At 42.1% G+C, this 19,844-nt stretch overlaps 1 protein-coding gene across 1 annotated transcript in view; it reads right to left on the reverse strand.

Moving 5' to 3' along the window:
• Positions 1–7,085: 7,085 nt before the first annotated feature.
• The window catches only part of SORCS2 (sortilin related VPS10 domain containing receptor 2), an 896,202-nt gene continuing 883,443 nt past the window's right edge, over positions 7,086–19,844 (reverse strand). Inside the window, exons 24-27 of the mRNA XM_044280630.1 lie at positions 18,482–18,581; positions 16,590–16,692; positions 14,224–14,381; positions 7,086–7,758 (exon numbers count right to left, since the gene is read on the reverse strand). Coding sequence (XP_044136565.1) covers positions 7,694–7,758; positions 14,224–14,381; positions 16,590–16,692; positions 18,482–18,581 — 426 coding nt within the window. The 3' untranslated portion in view covers positions 7,086–7,693. The remainder of the gene's footprint in view (positions 7,759–14,223; positions 14,382–16,589; positions 16,693–18,481; positions 18,582–19,844) is intronic.

Here is a 19,844-nt window from a genome sequence, read left to right on the forward strand (position 1 = left end):
AAAATAATTTAACAGCTTTGCTTTCTCCTCGTCGCTCTCTGCGACTCCCCCCTCATTACTCTTTAAAGGGCCCTAAATACGTATCTTATTTCTAATTTTCGCTATTGTAGGGACTAAGTTTAGTTTTATATAGTCTGTGATCTATAGTGAATAATATATTGGTCTATGAGATTTGCAGATCCTTGTTTTTATTTCCATTCTACACCGTGTCCCAACTTTTTTGTAATTGAAATTTTAGAAAAACAGCTAGAGCGGGAGCGGGGTACTTGCTGATATGGACACACAGAGGGTGGAAACACTGTTATCAATGTTCAGAACCTTTATTAGGCAGCATGTGTATACAGTAACAGGAGGCAACCAAAGCTGGATTGTCAGATTTTCCATCAAATAAAATGTTATCGTTGCCAACAGCCCAGAATTGACAGCGACTGTCCCTAATTTTCAGAGGCAGTCCTAGCAAATTCAGGCTGCCCTGTTACCCCAGTTGGGTTAGGCCTTATGCACACGACCGCTGTTGTGTTCCGTTCCGCAAAAGGGGGTTCCGTTATCCGTTTTTGTTTCCGGGTGTCTTCCTTTATTTTTGGAGGACCACCAGACATAAAGGAAAGTAAAAAAAAGTCTAAGACAAGTTTGCCATGCAAATGATAGGAAAAAAACTGACACGGACGCGCAGATGCGGATGACAATCTTGTGTGCCTCCGCGTTTTTAGTGGTCCCATTGACTTAAATGGGTCCGCGAACCGTTTTCCGCGAAAATAATAGGACTAGTTATATTTTTTTGACTGACTGGAACTACAAACGGTGCATTAGCCGATGGCAAACGGTGCATTAGCACTAGCAATTAGCAATTGAAAGTCAATGGGTCCGCAGAAAATCACGAAAAACGGCACAACGGACACAGAATAAATCAACGGTCGTGTGCATGAGGCCTTAGGGGCATACTCTAGGGCAGGACTTATATGACCCAAATTTACCAATGTTGTATAGTAGTATGAAACTGAGATTAAAAATTGAGATAAAAAAAAAAAAGGAGGAAAACAATAATTGCAAAAGCAAGAGAAAAAGATCAGTGTCAAGGATATAAAGATTAGAGGGCATGTGCCAGTATGGTGGGATGGCTCAAACAAGACATGGTGTCTAAGCCAGGGTATTAAAGTGACCCTCATGTTCAAGAAAAAAAAATCATATTAACTGGGGAACAGAACACTTACCTGGTGTCCTTCTTTTCGTCTTTCCAGCTACAGATCCGTGAATTCCCAGGTTCCTCTTCTGTCATCCAAGATGGCTGCTTTGCTTCTCAGACTATCTGATGCATACTGTTCTTTTGGTAGCCCAAGACATTCCTGATACCCTTGGATTGGCCAGCACTGTTCATCTGAGCACTGCTAACTAATTCAAGAACAGGGCTGGACAAGTAGGAAGTGTTCTACCTGATGCACATCTGGTAGTCTGAGAAGTGGTGCCCGGGAACCCACAGATGTACAGGTGAAAATATGAAAAGGCGCTCACCATGTAAGTGTCCTGTTCGTTCCCCAGCTTATGAGAACTTTTTTTATTTTGTGGAGGGAGACAAATGATAAATTAGAATAAATTAGAATATCATTGAAAAGTTTATTTATTTCAGTAATTTAATTCAAAAAGTGAAATTCATTTATTATATAGATTCAATATACACACAGTGATCTATTTCAAATGCTTATTTATTTGAACGTTGATGAACATGGCTTATCGCTAATGAAAACCCAAAAGTCAGGAGCAATATTGTAGACTCTAATAAGCTAATCAACACAAAACACCTTCAAATGTTTCCTAAGGCTTTAAATGTTCCCTCGGTCTGCTTCAGTAGGCGACACAATCATGGGGAAGACTGCTGCTGACATGACAGTTGTCCAGAAGACAGTCATTGATAAGCCACAGCTTGCTGTTCACAGAGTGCTGTAGCTAAGCATGTTCATGGAAAGTTGAGTGGAAGGAAAATGTGTGGTAAAAAAAGATGCAACAGGGATAACTGCAGCCTTGAAAGGATGGTTAAGAAAAGACCATTCAAGAATTTGGGGAGAGTCACAAGGAGTGGACTGCGGCTGGAGTCAGTGCTTCAAGAGCCACCACACACAGACGTATACAGGGCATGGGCTACAACAGTCGCATTCCTTGTGTGAAGCCACTCATGACCCAGAGACGACGTCAGACACGTCTTACCTGGGCTAAGGAGAAAAAGGACTGGACTGTTACTCAGTGCTCCAAAGTCCTGTTATCAGATCAAAGTAAATGTTGCATTTCATTTGGAAATAAAGGTCCCAGAGTGAAGAGGCATACAATCCAAGTTGCTTGAAGTCTAGTGTGAGGTTTCCACAATCAGTGATGGTTTGGGGAGCCATGTCATCTGTTGATGTTGGTCCTCTGTATTATATCAAGTCCAAAGTCAGAGCAACCTTCTACCTGGACATTTTAGAGCACTTCATGCTTCCTTCTGCTGACAAGCTTTATGGAAATGCAGATTTCATGTTCCAGCAGGACTTGGTACCTGCCCACACTGCCAAAAGTACCAATACCTGCTTTAATAACCACAGTATCGCTGTGCTTGACTGGCCAGCGAACTCACCTGACCTAAACCCTATACAGAATCTAAGGGCTATTGTCAAGAGGAAGATGAGAGACACTAAACCTAACAATGTAGACGAGCTGAAGGCCGCTATCAAAGCAACCTTGGCTTCCACAACTCCTCAGCAGTGCCACAGGCTGATCGCCTCCATGCCACGTCGCACTGATGCAGTAACTCATGCAAAAGGAGCCTTGACCAAGTACTGAGGGCATATACTGTACAGACTTTTCAGTAGGCCAACATTTCTGTATTGAAATTCATTTTCAATTGGTCTTAGATAATATTCGAATTTTCCGAGATCCTGACATTTAGGTTTTCATTAGCTGTAAGCCATAACCATCAACATTAAAATAAAGAAATGCTTGAAATAAATTCACTCTGTGTAATGAATCTATAGAATGTATGAGTTTCACTTTTTGAATTGAATTACTGATGATATTTGTATTGAGATGCACTAGTACAGGTATAGAGGAGTGAACTGGGTGAAGAAAAGCCTAGCTTCAGCCACTCTTTTGTCCATTCTGGGCAGGGGGCCTCCTCCACGTCTCATGTGTATGTGCCTTAATAAGTTCATGTAATAAATTCATATATTTTACTAAATATTGTATCACAAAAACACTCCAGGAAGGAGGTGACTCCAGATCTCCTCAGGGCAATGAAGATCAGAGATCATCACCATCGGGCTGTTGCTAAGCAACAGGTTGATAATCTCTAGAGACCACTAGTCGGTCAAACAGAATAGCGACAAGTAAAGAATTTCTATGGGTCACTTTACAAGGGACGACTTGTCAAATCATCGATGCAATGAAGGAAACTGTTGCCAAGGTGACACTTTTTATAAAGATGCCCCGATGTCTCCTCCAAGCCTTCTTCTCAGTAAACAGCAAACAACTTACGTCATGGTGCTGCGCTTCATTCCGGAATTCTTAGAATTTCTTGTGCAATCCTCTTGTGTATTTCTTGCTTCTTAAAGGGTTTCTGTCACCAGAAATACCTAAATTAAACTGGCTGACATTAGCGATGTGCTAATGTCAGCTGAACCTGACTAGCCTATTCCTAGTTTTATCCATGCCCCCGTTACTCCATAACTAATAGGTCCTCCAAGTCTTGATTGACAGGGCCAGGCAGCGTTCGCATCCTCCTGTCGGCCCTGAGTGCATGGTAAATCTCGCGCCTGCGTCATGCCGTTTAGTAGTGAAGGAAGGATGCTCACTGGCTGCCTACTTCCTTACTTGCGCCTGCGCTGAATACTGAACGGCACGGCGCAGGCGCGAGATTTACAACTGCACTCAGGGCCAGCAGGAGGATGTGAACGCTGCCTGGCCCTGTCAATCAAGACTTGGAGGGAGGTGACAGAGGTGAAAGAAGGGAGTATCTAGGAGCAGGAACAACGCCCCACCTGCTCCTGGAGGCTAATTTGCATACTATACAAGTAACATTTATGGAGTAACGGGGGCATGGATAAAACTAGGAATAGGCTAGACAGGTTCAGCTGACATTAGCACATCGCTAATGTCAGCCAGCTTAATTTAGGTATTTCTGGTGACAGAAACCCTTTAAAGAGCACCTGTCAGCAGAAGCAACCGTATTAAACCAGACATACTGCCTGGTAGGGTTGATTCTGTTGAATAAAATGATACCTGTCTTGTGAAAATCGGTCGCAGCATTCCTGAGAAAAAATACTTTTATTATTTAACAAAATGAGGGCTTCAGTGTACCAAGGGGTGGGGCCAGCACTGGAACTAGGCCCCACCCCTTGGTGCACTGAAGCCCTTATTTGCATAAAGAAGAAGATTTTTTTTTCTCAGGAATGCTGTAACCAATTTTTACAAGACCGGTATCATTTTAATCAGCAAGATCAACCCTACCAGGCAGTAGGCATGGTTTAATACAGTTGATTCTGCTGAAAGGTGCTTTTTTTAAGTGGAGTGACCTAAAACAAGCCTGTGTAGCGTGCAGAGACAGCCTATTATATAGAAGATAGAACCTCTTGTTACTGCTTACGTTTACGCCACTTTTTAATACTGAAATTGTGGTCACCCAGACACAACACGTGGTTGCTAAGCAACCTGAACTTATACAACATGCAATATACAGTGGATATAAAAAGTCTACACACCCCGGTTAAAATGTCAGGTTTCTGTGATGTAAAAAAATGAGACAAAGATAAAACATTTCAGAACTTTTTCCACCTTTAATGTGACCTATAAACTGTACAACTCAATTGAAAAACAAACTGAAATCTTTTAGGTGGAGGGAAGAAAAAATATAAAAATAAAATCATATGGTTGCATAAGTGTGCACACCCTTACACTAATACTTTGTTGAAGCACCTTTTGATTTTATTACAGCACTCAGTCTTTTTGGGTATGAGTCTATCAGCATGGCACATTTTGACTTGGCAAGATTTGCCCACTCTTCTTTGCAAAAACACTCCAAATCTGTCAGATTGCGAGGGCATCTCCTGTGCACAGCCCTCTGCAGATCACCCCACAGATTTTCAATCGGATTCAGGTCTGGGCTCTGGCTCGGCCATTCCAAAACTTTATTCTTCTTCTGGTGAAGTCATTCCTTTGTTGATTTGGATGTATGCTTTGGGTCGTTGTCATGCTGAAAGATGAAGTTCCTCTTCATGTTCAGCGTTCTAGCAGAAGCCTGAAGGTTTTGTGCCAATATTGACTGGTATTTGGAACTGTTCATAATTCCCTCGAGCTTAACTACCGCCCCAGTTCCAGCTGAAGAAAAACCGCCCCTTGGCATGATGCTGCCACCACCATGCTTCACTGTGGGCACGGTGTTCTTTTGGTGATGTGCAGTGTTGTTTTTGCACCAAACATATCTTTTGGAATTATGGCCAAAAAGTTCAACCTTGGTTTCATCAGACCATAACACCTTCTCCCACATGCTTTTGGGAGACTTCAGATGTGTTTTTGCAAACTGTAGCCTGGCTTGGATGTTTTTCTTCGTAAGAAAAGGCTTTTGTCTTGCCAATCTACCCCTTAGCCCAGACATATGAAGAATACGGGAGATTGTTGTCACATGTACCACACAGCCAGTACTTGCCAGATATTCCTGCAGCTCCTTTAATGTTGCTGTAGGCCTCTTGGTCGCCTCCCAGACCAGTTTTCCTCTCATCTTTTCATCAATTTTTGGAGGGACGTCCAGTTCTTGGTAATGTCACTGTTGTGCCATATTTTCTCCACTTGATGATGACTGTCTTCACTGTGTTCTATCTAATGCCTTGGAAATTCCTTTTTACCCTTTTACTGACTGATACCTTCTAACAATGAGATCCCTCTGATGCTTTGGAAGCTCTCTGTGGACCATGGCTTTTGCTGTGGGATTCGACTAAGAAAATTTCAGGAAAGACCAACTAGAGCAGCTGAACTTTATTTGGGGTTAATCAGAGGCACTTTACATGATGGCAGGTGTATGCTGACTCCTATGTAACAGGATTGTGAATGTGATGGCTTAAGTCTGAACACAGCTACATCCCCAGTTATAAGAGGGTGTGCACACTTATGCAACCACATTATTTTAGTATTTTTTGTTTTCTTCCCTCTACCTAAAAGATTTCAGTTTGTTTTTCAATTGAGTTGTACAGTTTATAGGTCACATTAAATGTGGAAAAATATCTAATTTTAGACTTTTTATATCCACTGTACAAATACAATTACCGTATTTTTCGCCCTATAAGACGCACCCCCCCCCCCAGAGTTGGGGGAACATTGCAGCGCGTCTTATGGGGCAAATACTAATGAGCGTTTCCATTATGAAAGCACTTATTAGTACAGGAGGAGCGGGAACTGGTGAATGCTGTGCTCCCTGAGCTCTATTCTCACCGCTTCCTGGTCCTCTGCCGCTCGCTGTGCTGTGACTGTGCACAGTGTGAAGACATTGGAGCGCTGTGACTTCATTCTGTGCACGTCTGGTCACAGCACAGCGCGCGGCAGAAAGAGCCTGAAGAACAGGAGCTTGATCCTCTGGAGCAAAAGAGGTAAGTTGACTTATTGTTTTTGTAGGATCTGAGGTCTGAATGGGGATCTTAACACTGGGAGTCTGATCTGAGTGTCTGAACGGGGTCTTATTAACATGGGAGTCTGATCTGAGGTCTGATTGGGGGTCTTACTAACATTGGGAGTCCGATATGAGGTTAAATTGGGGGTCTTATTAAGATTGGGGGTCTGACTGGGGCTCTGAGCTGAGGTCTGATAAAAAAATGTTTTTGTATTTTCCTCCTCTAAAACCTAGGTGCGTCATATGGGCAGGTGCGTCTTATAGGGTGAAAAATACAGGTATATTAATTGAATCATTTTGATCCATACGGAACCTGAATTTGCAGAGACCCCTTCACTCATGGATTCAATGACTTGTCCGTACTTTACTCATCAGATTGTAATAATCACTGCTATTATCTTAATTTCTTTTTTTTATTTTATTTTATTAATATTTTTCAAAGATACAAAAAATACCATTGCCCTGTGTTAATTTTGCAACGACTATACCACAGTCTGGAATGTCTTACCATTTGGTGCAGAATCCCCTTTGTTAGGGAGCAGAGATCCTCCTACTTTCCGGTGCTGTAGTGAAATAGTGCAGAGACTGATCCTATGTGCGGGTTTACTACTGACGTATTAATACAGTATCGTTATATCACTGTTCTTTCCCAGAGCACATTGTCTTTATACAGAAACCAGGGAGAGGAGGGAAAAGAAATGAAGTGGCGGAAATATCCATATCCTAAAGTAAACTTGAATCTTGGGGGGGGGGGGGGGGGCGGGGGTGAAAAAAAAAACTAGATAAAAGGTAATAAAGTGTACACATAATATGAATAGAACACAAAAATATGTTGTGGGTTACAAAGTTGCTACCAGTTAAATATGAATTGTAACAATTCGTATGAAAACGAGTCCTTCAAACATATAGGTCGATTGCTCTTCCGTAGTAGCAGACGTTTCGATATCTTCAGAACGGGTTAGAAACAACTTCTCCGATTGCTCTTACAGTCTGATAATCCAGTCTGAAGATTTACCAGGAAGAAATATTACAATATAGGGAAGAGTCTGTGACGATTGTCTCCATGTGTAAACATCAGCTAACCAGGTAGTTGTGCATTTCTCTGGAGTTAATACTTAAAACCACTCCTGAGTGATTACCTGGGAAGAAGGAAAGAAGGAGAATTAGTCAATGAATTGGTCTTTCGGTCAATTAAATTAAAAAAATTAAAAAAAAAGGGAAAGAAAGGGCAATTTTACCACAAGAATAAAACATGAAAAGGTGCAATAAAAAAAAAACAAACTGAAAAATAAAATCACTGTGCTCTTATCCATGGTGGCTCATGGATGTTCTGGTGAGTCGGTGGGGATCATCTATCTGTGGCCAGGTGCTTTGGTCTTCCATTGGGCATTAAAGTGTAGCTCCGCTTTGGAACATCATTTTACAGTTTCACAACTTGCTGAAAATGGTGAAAATATGTCTAAATATTTTCTCTGAATAGGGCTCATTCACACGACCGTATATATTTTTTCTGTTTCCGTTCCTTTTTTTTTTGCGGACCGTATGTGGAACCATTCATTTCAATGGTTCCGCAAAAAAAAACTGAAGTTACTCTGTGCGCATTTCGTTTCTGCATGTCCATATTTCCGTTCCGCAAAAATATAGAACATGTCCTATTATTGTCCGCATTACGAACAACGATAGCACAGTTCTATGAAGGGTCAGCTGTTACTTTCCGCATAATACGGAATGCACACGGATGTCATCCGTATTTTTTGCAGGACCGCAAAATACATACGGTCGCTGTGAATGAGCCCTTATCTTTTAGACATCTTGAGATACTTCATGTGTCCTTCTGTATACAAGAGCTGCAGCGAAAATTCTGCTGGTTGCCGCTTAGAATCTGTCAACATAGTGATGACAGAAACACCTGTAATGATATTCTAAAACAGGCGTAGGCAACCTCCTGCACTACAGGTGTTGTGGAACTACAACTCCCAGCATGCATACTTGTTCTGTTCTTCTCAGAACGCCCACGAAAATGAATGGAACATGCTGGGAATTGTAGTTTCACAACAACTGGATTGCTGACCCCTACACTAAAAGATGTCCCATAGTAGAACATGTCCTCAACCTGGTGAAGAATCCAATCCAGATTTGAAAAGGGTTCTCCAAGGAGATACCGGTTTTGTTCTGACAGGTTTCCCTTGCTCCTCAGTTTGAAGGGGACCTGTCATCTCCTCTGACATTTTTAGTATGTCATTGTATTCCCGGATGGGCATAGCAAAGCTGGAGCATTTTTTTCTTGATGCTCTAGATTGTGTCATCGTTCATGGCAATGTATGAATAAGTCGGCAACTGGGCGTACCATTCCTCTTGTCAATAGGCTTTGTCCCTCAAACAGTAGGAAAGTGATTGGAATGGTACAAAGAGGAAGGTTAAACATGGCTAACGTTCTGAGGAATAACCTAGGAATGGCACAGTCCAAAGGTCTAAGAAAAGATGCTCCAGAATTTTTATTTCATGTGGAATAAGTGTTTACTAAAGTCAGAAGACCTGTTCCAACTCACTGCTTATGTTGAGACTCTTCCAGGTTTAGGAACCCATTGAACAGGTTTTTTCAGGCACAGAGGAACCTCATACCAGCCTTCAAGATCTGGTTGCAGCCAATGGGGATCCTTGCTAATCTTCTTCTGTCTGATGTTGCATGGGTGACTGCAGTTATACATAGGCTTCCTTTCTCCTGGAACAAAACATTTTTTGCTCCCCTTGTACCGGTATGGATTTTGGGGATGAGTGCCTATGTGATTGAGATTGACTCCCTTGCTCTACAACCATCCTTGCTCTTTGTTCAAGAAAAGTGCATTTTAAATATTTGTCATCTAAGTATCTGGCTGAGGCTGAGTGGCTTTTTGACACCCCCTGAAGCAAAGCACCTTGGGCACTTGTCCTACCAGTCCCTCCCAGTCCTGCCAGCAGGACACTCAGTGCAAATTGTGCACATGAAATAGTAACACTCAAGATCCGTACAAGATAAAAAAAACAACTCATGATTATATGTAGAATTACACTGTAAAATAATGTTTTAAAGCGGAGTCTCACTTTAAGAGTGCGTGTACTCTTGAGGGACAAAGGGATGGGAGTAGACATCCACCTAGCATGCCACTGACCTGCGATTGAACACTGGCAGGCATCGACAATAAAGGGACCTTGTAGCTGCTCAACAATCCTCCTCTCCCAGAAAGTGTCACTGCAAGGCAATGGTGTGGAGGAATCCCAAGGGTGGGCCGTAAAAAAACAAACAAACAAGCAAAAATAAAGTATATGGGAAAATGACGTAGAGGATGAATGAGAGCTTCTGGATGGATGCTTGATGGATGGAGGCTCAATGACATAAAGGGCCACTAAGTCGATTCCATAAAAGGTGGTTGAAGTTTCCATTAAAACAATCTTAAAGCGTACCTATTGTTACAAAAATCCTAATCCCCTAGACGTGCATTTGATGTAGTACCGCCATGTTGTGTGTAATCTGCATACATTTTTTTTTTTCATTCCCTGTAAATGGTTATGTCTATGAAGTTTCTCATCCATTCAGCTCATGGGGTATCAGAAGAAAAAGTCAGAGCAACCGGAGTTGTATTTTCTCTTGAAGATGTTTTTCTAGTTATCCAACTGGCTTTCTCTATTAGAATGACTTGTACAAAGAATGTCCAGCATTAAATACTGGTCAAAAGTATTGAATGCCTGAGATTCCTAATTGAGAAAGCCAGCTGGAATGACTAGCAAAACATCCAGTTGCTCTGACTTGTAAATGGACATTTTACCCTTTCGATGGTTGATGAGGCTGTGGGCTCTCCCAGAGTTCTGCTGTGTGATCTCAACCAATCAGATGTCACTTCTCTCTGCCGCTCCCTCTCCCCATTCAATGAAACCCTAAGAACCTGCAGCTGCTCTTCCCTCCTCCCTCTCTTCTTCCATGTCTTATATTTACTGTTTTACACTAGATGGATTTTTAATGACTGAGAAGGTTTCTGAACGTTTGCAGACAGGTAATGCCTCATTCACACGTCAGTGTTTGGTCAGTGATTTTCCATCAAGATGTATTACATTCTATTAGCTAGATTGGATAGCAGCTACAAAGTTTCACATATGCACTTGTATTACAGATACAAAAAAATAATAACTTGTAACAATGCATACGCTTTAAGAACAAGAAATATTTTGTTCATGTCGCCTTAATTCACCCTCATGATTCTGTTCTTGCCGTATAGAAAATTGATCATTTCAGTTTTTTACGTGTTTTGATATATATCAGGTCCGGAATGTTTTTTTTGTTGTGTTTTCAGGTTTAGTGGTCCTTTAAAAGTAAATAAAATCAAGCTGTGGATTCCAATGGTTTTCTAAAAGTAACATTTAAAAAATACTGTTTTGCAGGAGACACCGTTGGCCTTTCAATGTCTACAAGATCTACAGCAATTACTGATACAAAAAAGGAATTATTAAAGGGAATGTGTCACCTATAATACTTTTCTGCCAGTTAAAACCAGATAGAAGCACATATTCCCTTTTTTTTTATCATTTTTTATTTTCTGATTGTAGATTTTTTTTTAATTCTATTTCCTGAACATGACTATGGAGGCGGCCATCTTGCCTGAGCTGTTCTTTACAGCATTTAGAGAGATGCTTTACAGCAGCCACCATGGGCCATAGACACAATGGACCGGAGGGGACTCAGTGACTTCTATAGGAGACTTTTTGCATGAGATCAGAAGGGAGCTGATAAGCAGTGATATCAATGACTGTTAATGGTGGATCCTGTGTTATCTATATAGAGGTGATATCTGTCATTGTCATCCTGACTGTGGTAATAAGGAGATGGCTACTGATAAGTGATCTGTATAGAGCTGTGATGGCTAACCGTCGGCACTCCGGTTGTGGTAAAACTATGACTCCCAAGATGTACATTGGCTTGGCTGTTCTCAGACCTCCATAGAAATGAATGGAGCATGCTGGGAGTCATAGTTTCACCACAGCTGGAAAGTCGGAGGTTAGCCATCACTGGTATAGAGCAAGAAATAGTGCCTAGCATTAGGCTTAGTGGTTAGTGCGAAAAATGCAGGATTTTTTATTATTATTATTATTATTAAACATAGATAGTGCCATGCAAATTTTTTTTAAAAATCACCAAAAATTGGAAATAAAAACAAAAACATAAAAACTTGATTTAAACTATGAGACATTCCCTTTAGGAGTTCCTTGATTCTGAAATGATGTTACAAAAGCAACCAAACACATTGCACAAAGACTAAATGATCCTATAGCACAGGCATCCTCGAACTGCAGCCCTCCAGCTGTTGCAAAACTACAACTCCCAGCATGCCCGAACAGCCTACAGGTATCAACCTACAGCAGGGCATTGTGGGAGTTGTAGTTTTACAACAGCTGGAGGGCCGCAGTTTGAGGATGCCTGCTATAGCATCTTCCAGTTACTTACTGGTGGAACCTATACTATAGTTTCCACCCTCTTGACCAAACCAACAAATAAAAGCCATCACAAACATGAACGCCCCCATGCAACGTACAATGAGATCCGATAGCTACACACCTAGTTAGCTAAATACATCATTACGTCCGTATTAGGACTGAGAAAACCACAAAATTATAATTTAATGGCGGATTTTGCGTGTGCTAATGAATCCTCCATAGGGAACTTGGGACCTTACAAATAGCATGTATAGTGTCCCACTACGTAAAGGTGGGCACTACTCAAGGGTCAATTGGGCCATGTTGTTCCCCACCTCCTTTGGAACATGGTCATGGTATTTTGTATTGCATTATAATGTATATTGTCATGTTATCTCCTGTGTAACAGGCCTGTTAGGGGTGTAGTTTCTCCTCCCAAGCTGTAGAGGGAGATAGGGAACCCCCTAGTATATATAGACAGGTCCAGTCCAGGGAGAGGAGTGTGTGGTTAGAAGCCAGTGTTCACTTTAGCCAAGGTGTAGCTTAAGATCAGCTTCTAACATGCAGCTAGATAGCCCAGGTTCCTAGCCAGCAATCAAGGAGAAGAAGTTTCCTCCTGAAGTGATCCTGCATCTTGCAAAGTACAGAGCAGAGCTAATCCTGCAGCCAAGTAGAAAGCTGAAGGGCAGAAGGATATTTACAGCAAGAGGATTTATACCAGAGAAAGGTTTCCCTACCCAAGGATAAAGCCAGCTATAGGGCATACGGGCCTTGGAGAAAGCCAGACAGGATTCTGCAGAGAGTACAGCCTGATCTGTGAGTTGTATTCCCTCTGAGTATCTTGCTAGGATTTTACCTGCCTGTTACCAAAATCTTTCATGTGGAACTGTTTGAAGCCTGTATATAGTTGAACTGTTCAGTAAAGAGGAGTTCTAGTTCACTACAAACGTGTGTGCCTTCATTTTTCCTCCAACAAATCGGTGTGCCACCGTTACCGGCACTGGCGTCACGAACTGTAAGGAATCTTGCCACAGGCACGCTAAACCTACAACACCCAGGGCACCTCACCTATCACCCGGCCTGGTCCCTATATCCAGAGAGTGCCCCAGAGGATCTACGTGCTAGCCTCTCCATCACTGCTGTACGCCTGCCCGGGGTATCCTACAAACTGTGAGTACTAAGAGCTACCCTCGGTCCGTTAACCCCCGTGACCTCACACTCGCTCCCCCTGTAGGACTGGCGTACTGCACATGCACATCTACATAAAGTTACTATGCATAATGCTAGCGCTTTAAAACACTGCCCCCAACCTGTGGCTATTCAGCTACTGCACAACTACAACTCCCACCATGGGCTAACAGCTGGAGAACACTACTACAGAACACGTATAGCTCCAGTTCTGTAACTTTTAACTCTAATGGGAAAACGGGAGTCGGAGGCTCTAATAAATCAGGTATGCAACATAAGGCTGGTATAAGGGCATACTTTGGCATAAGGGTTTTGTATTATTGGCAAAACATGAGTATTTCCACATTGGAAGTATGACAAGTATGTATTTTTACATGAGGTATAAGGTGTTTGCGTACATACTGTAAATTATCTTCAAGTTTGACTCCATAAGAGTGGTTGACCCATTAGGACAGCCCCTCTCTATAAGCCTTGTTAGGGCATATGGACGTCATAGAGGAGTGTCTCCTGCTTGGGATCCCCTCTATTAGCTAGACGGAGCAGTTGGAGGACTGAGCAATGACTATTTATTTCAGAGTCCCCCATTCATTTGAACAGGCTCCATGTTATACCACATTTGTCCTGTAGTGGCCGCTGCGCAGCTTTCCAGTCATCAGCCGAGACGATCCTTTGTTACCACGTGGGAATGGCAGAATATAGGATATGTATATGGCAAGGAAATATATGGCCCAGTTAAGGCAAGAATGGGCAGAGTTCACCAAGATTGTCGAACCTGTTGAGAAAGCTCATAGTGATAACTACCATCCTTACGGTTTCATAAGAAGGTTGTCAAAAGGAGAAAGGATGGAGCTCACCACTGAGAAGGTCGGAAGAGAAATAAAAGTCTTAGTTATGTTAAGACTTGCATCTCTATGGTCTTCTTAAGCTATAGAATATTTTCTCGTCCATACATCTTCCTACCAGTTTTTCATTACCTCTTGCATTTCCTAGTGTTTGTGTGTCCAAGTCATCATCAATGAACTCCTCTCCCTGGATGATATTTTGTGTGTCTTCGCTGTGATTCACAGGACTTGTCATCTCCTGCTCCTTCTCGTTGTGCATCTGAGCATAGACGTTCCTGCCGGGTATTTTCCTGTGTCACACACATAAACCACATTAAATACCTGAAACTAGTAGATTTTTACCTTTTTGCATTGAAAATAGGACTGTGTGTACAGTATTTAGGTAGTATAAAACCATTAGGTCTAGTCTAAACATCCTAGGTAGTTGTCCATATGCATTCCAAGGGGTCCACTGGCAAGGCTAATAAAGACGAAGCTCCTTATAGATCATTCAGATTTTCTCCTTCTCTGGTGTTTAACTCATGGAGTAGGTGACACTGCTTTACCTGGTCTCTTCAAGCCAAGATCTGCCTGCATCAAGCTTGTATAGTTTACCTTTATTTAGGTCTGTTGAGAAATGTGCCCCTGCTAGAGGGAGACATATGTATTTCCTCTGATTAGATATATTACAAATTTTCTAATATTTACCTGTACTATTTATTCATGCAAACTTGAATGGTTAGAAGTCAGAATTAGCTACATAGCTACTGCCACTAGAGGGAGCTTAGGAGCTTGATGCCTACTGGTTATACATTGAACTTACTGATAACTCAGTATGCAGTTCAGCTACTCCCAGTGGTATCTGCTGGCAGCTAGTGTGCCCTAATTTAAAAGGAATGTGTCATCAGAAAATGACCTATCGTTTACATTTTTTTTGAATTTTTGGTGATTATTATTTTTTTCCATGTCACTATCTATATTTAAAACAATTGCATATAATCATGCAGTTTTCACACTGACCACTAGGCCTAAAATGTATAATTAGTTATGACTTATTGTCTTTTGATACCAGCTATATGGAACATAGACACAATGGACAGGAGCTGACCACACTGACTCCTATGGCAGATTTTTCTAGGCGTGCTCTGTGACCTGTGCTGAAGGCAGGAGGGAGTAGATAAGCTGTGATATCACCTATTATCAATGATGTATGCACTGTTATCTATACAGAGGTGTCAATTGTCATTGCAATCCTGCCTGTGGTGATCATGATAATAGCTACTGAAAAATTACCTGGACAGAACAGAAAATCATGATCTATTATTAGACCTAATGGCCAGTGTGAAAGTTCCAGGATTATATACATTTTTATTAACCACTTCCAGGCCAGGCCATTTACCCCCTTCCCGACCAAGCCTAATTTTGCCAATCTGATGGGCGTGTACCAGTTTATGTGGTGATAGCTTTGGAATGCTTTTACTTATCCAAGCCATTCAAATTTTATTGTGACACATTGTACGTCATGTTAAAGAGGTTGTCCAGGTTCAGAGCTGAACCCCGACATATCCCCATTTTTACCCAGGTAGGCCCTATGATATGAGCATCGGAGCATTTCACGATACGATTCTCTCCCTTGCCCTGCACTGGATCACGCAGGGTAAGGGATTATTTGTTTATGTTTTCGCACTGCTGAGTGGAGGCTTCCACCCAGCAGTGTATTCGGTGACGTCACCGGCTCTGATGGGCGGGCTTTAGCTTTCCCATGGAGAGCACAGTACGTCACAGGATCTCAATATGAGTCAATATGTTTTACCTTTATTTATAAAAAAATAAAAATGTACCGAACTTTTAGAAAAATTTACTATTTTCAAAATTTTAATCTTTCTGCTTTCAAGGCACATAGTGATACCTCATAAAATAGTTATTAATTTTAGAAGCAGTTTTTAAAATTCTCAAGAAAATTTCCAAAATCTCTACTTTTTTATGGACCAATTCAGTTCTGAGGAGCTTACATAATAGAAACCACCCGAGCTGTCTTACATTTAGACCTTTTTCTATGCCTGAAACAGGTGTAGAAAATGGTAATCGAGACGGGTCTATTTATTTTTTTTATTGGAGAAAAGGGCCCTTTTTTTCATCTGAAACTTGAATTTTTATAAAACACTATTATTTATTTATCTATTTTTTTACTTTTATTTTACACTTTGTGTCCACCATAAGGTCATACAAGACCTCTGGGGGACATTTAACATCACTTTTTTTTTCATGCTGATTTCTCTTATAACTGGGGCTCACATAGTAGCCCCAGTTACGGGGGGAATATAACACCCAGAAAGGCTGTACAGCCTCAGTGCAGGGCTGATCTAGGTCTAAAGTAGAACCAGCAGCTCCTGTAGTCTGAAACCGGAAGTGAAACAGGAAGCAGCATCGTGCTTCCTATCTGTATACACAGCGCGCATATTACATGATATTAATATTTTGCTAATCCTTACCAGATACAAAGATTAGATGTAACTTACCTCTTGAATTTATAAAGGATGAAAGCTCCGACCGCCACAAGACAGATGGCGAATATAATCACTATAGCCCAATACCCTCCTGCTCCTGCAATCGCCCCCGACTCTGTGGAAGAAAGCATCGGTTAACGGGTGCAGTCTAATGAGCCCTAGTTGGGGTAGAAGAGTTGTATTGTGTTTGGTTATAGCACTGCGTCCTGGGTTTTTTGGGCCTTGGTCGGTAAAAGTCAACTTACTCTTTAAATTTGCAATCCCATCTCTGGAAATAATTAGGAAGAGATTGCTGTTTTCATCATCAATAACATTTTGGGAAATTGGTAAAACTTCATGCATATGTACGGTAAATGATAGAGCTTCCAGAACTGACAGACCAAAATATGTCACTGATAATATGGTATAATATGAATCAGTAAAAAATATAATATTGGCGTACAATATGGCCTCCTTGCAGGGTTCTGGCTGGTACAGGGAGTCTTAAAGGAGTATTCCAGGATTTAAATATTGATGACCTACACTCAGGATAAGCCATCAATATGACATTGGCAGGGTTGATTTGGGAACTTAAAGTGGCCCTGAAAAAAGAAAATGGCCCCATTTTGTAGGCAGGTCCAAATGAACAGAAGGAGGGGCAACACAAGTAGGCGGGGTCAACAATACCATAGTGCAAAATACCACCCCAGCAGAACCAAATAACACAGTGTAACACTATATACTGCCCCAGGAGCTGGACCTCTGTGGTAACCATCAATAGCTACCATCTTCTGTCCTCCTCCTCCAGTTGTCTATGGAGCAGGAGGCTTAGGAGGTGACGTGCTGCCACAGCAGTTGAATTCAAGAGGGCATGGCCGGGTACATGAGTATCTGATTCTCACAACGTTAATTACTGTTGAAAGCTCATTATGTACCTGGCCAGTAGCAGAGAGGAGGACTTGGGTGGCCCCCCGGGTCATCGTCCCACCGGGAAATTTCTCTGTAGGGTCTATGGCCAATCCACCCCTGGTCCTGCCAACCAGCTCAATAAGAGTAGCGCAGAAGCTGAACAACTCTGTCCATTGTGCAGTGGATGGAGCTGGTTAATGCAGTGCTGCTCTACCACTACTCTAAAATAAGTTTTGGAACCCCCTACGATCTGATATTCATGGTCTATCCTGAGCATAGACCATCAATATTAAAATCCTGGCCAATGCCTTTAAATGGGAAGGTTTTGGCAAACACCCCTACTTGGGTGGACCTGTAAATGGAAGCTGGCTCTCCACTCCTTCTTCTCCAGGCCTGCAGTGCTCTTCTGGGCTCCCTCGCTGAAAACATCCAGTTTGACATCGCTGCAGCCAATCACTAGCCGCGGAGGAGACCAGCTCCCCGTGTGAGCATTTGCCAAGACATAAGAAGAGATGATCACCGCTGCAGCCAGTGATTGCCATTACCGGATGTTTACAGTGACGGAGTCTGGAGGAGCCAGCACCAAGAAGCAGGCAAGTAAGCTTCCCTCTACAAGTCTGGCCAAGTGGAGGGAGGGGGTTTGCCAAAACCCCCCCATTCTTGCACAACTCTTTTAAGGTGCGATACACCTTCAATAGGTATCATCCAATAGCTATATCTCCTGACTCTATACACATGCACGCTCAGTTCAGGTAAATGTGTGTGTTTTTAATGAGAAGAGAGGAGACAGCTGCTGTGTAGACACCTCTGGCAGCTGCTTATCTTCAATGCCCCCGATCCTACTGTCCCCCAAACTGATGATGTTGGGAGCTCAATATACACATCACATTGTCGGCAGGTCCCAATTACATAAAAGGAAGAAAATGTATATATAATAGGGATTTGATGAACTAGGTGACCCATAATGGCTGTCTTTAGTGGAAAAAACTGTAAGATACTTAAAAATAAGGGTTTACCTGATTCGGAATCACTTAATGTTACTAAAACCCAAAATCCGCCTCTGAGGAAGAACGTGATATTATGTGCATTCAGGGCCTGTTTTATCACCAATATCCTCTAGAAGAAGAAACAAGGAAAATGATGTCAGTGTTGGATTAATATCACGTTTCCCATTATAAAAAAATATATAAAATCACCGATCAATGAGCTGTGGTATCTGCACCATCATTTCCAGAGTGCTGGTCAGAAGCAGCAGGGTTATTAGAAGTTGTAGGCTTAGTTTTCAGGTTGCTTTTGAAAGTTTGTATAGGGGGTAGTGGTTCCAGAGCATGAGGGATGCTTCTAAGAAAACTTGAAGATAATTGGAGTGGAGAGGAAAGAAGGAGGTCTTGAGAGGATCGGCAACGGTCAGTCTTGGTCACCAAGATGTGATTGTGGTGTTGGGACCAGTGGGATGCAGCCAGGGGCGTAGCTATAGGGGGTGCAGATCTAGCAGTCGCTACCGGGCCTAGGAGCCTGAGGAGGCCCAAAGACCCTTGTGCCGCATAAGAAGACACCGGTATTATAGAAAGTGCATGATGCTGGTCAAGTTACACCTCTGGCTGGAGGGAAGGGGTTAGGTCAAGAATTTGACATGGTGTGGGGGTGCAGTTTAAATTTTTGGCTCAGGCAGCACGAAGGCTATCTGCTTCCCTGCTCTGGCCACAAAGCACTGAGGGAAGGGGGGTCCAAGCTGAGCTCTTGCACCAGGGCCCGTGTGCCTTTATCTGCGCCCCCAGAATCCAGCCCATATCTGCTTGTATCATGTAACACCGGGCTTCTATGGAAAACTAGTGTAATAAAAAATATAAAATTAAGATGTTCCCTGTTCTGACCTTCTGAGGAACACATTGTGTTACATGGAAACAAAATTAAATTAATAAAGGAAAATCGCACATATAGCGAATGCAAACGTTACATACATAAAAGTGATTATGTCGGGGAAATTCAGACATTTTCCAGGTGGAGGCTGAAGTCATACACAGTTTGGCTCCACCAGAGCAGGAGCCACTTTTACAGTTACGTTTATGGCTCGAAACATCAAGTGATGATAATGTCTGAAAAGCGCTGCGGAATATGTCAGTACTATAAGTGAGTAAAAAGGAATAAAAATGGAGATGGAGGTCCTAAGTCAGAAACGCGCTTTTATGATGTCCATATGCCCTAAAAGGATATATAGACATGGACATTTACTGTCAGATGTCATAGCTGCTATACGTACGTATGTAAAAATGTGGACAGAACACTGCGTGCTGTGGGCATCTGTAGTTCTGTTCCGCGACCCCGCAAATAAAATAGAACATGTCCTATTCTTGTCTCCAATTGCAGTTCTACCATAGG

This window comes from Bufo gargarizans, chromosome 1 (genome assembly GCF_014858855.1).
Source record: "Bufo gargarizans isolate SCDJY-AF-19 chromosome 1, ASM1485885v1, whole genome shotgun sequence".
NCBI classification, from domain to species: Eukaryota; Metazoa; Chordata; class Amphibia; order Anura; family Bufonidae; genus Bufo; species Bufo gargarizans.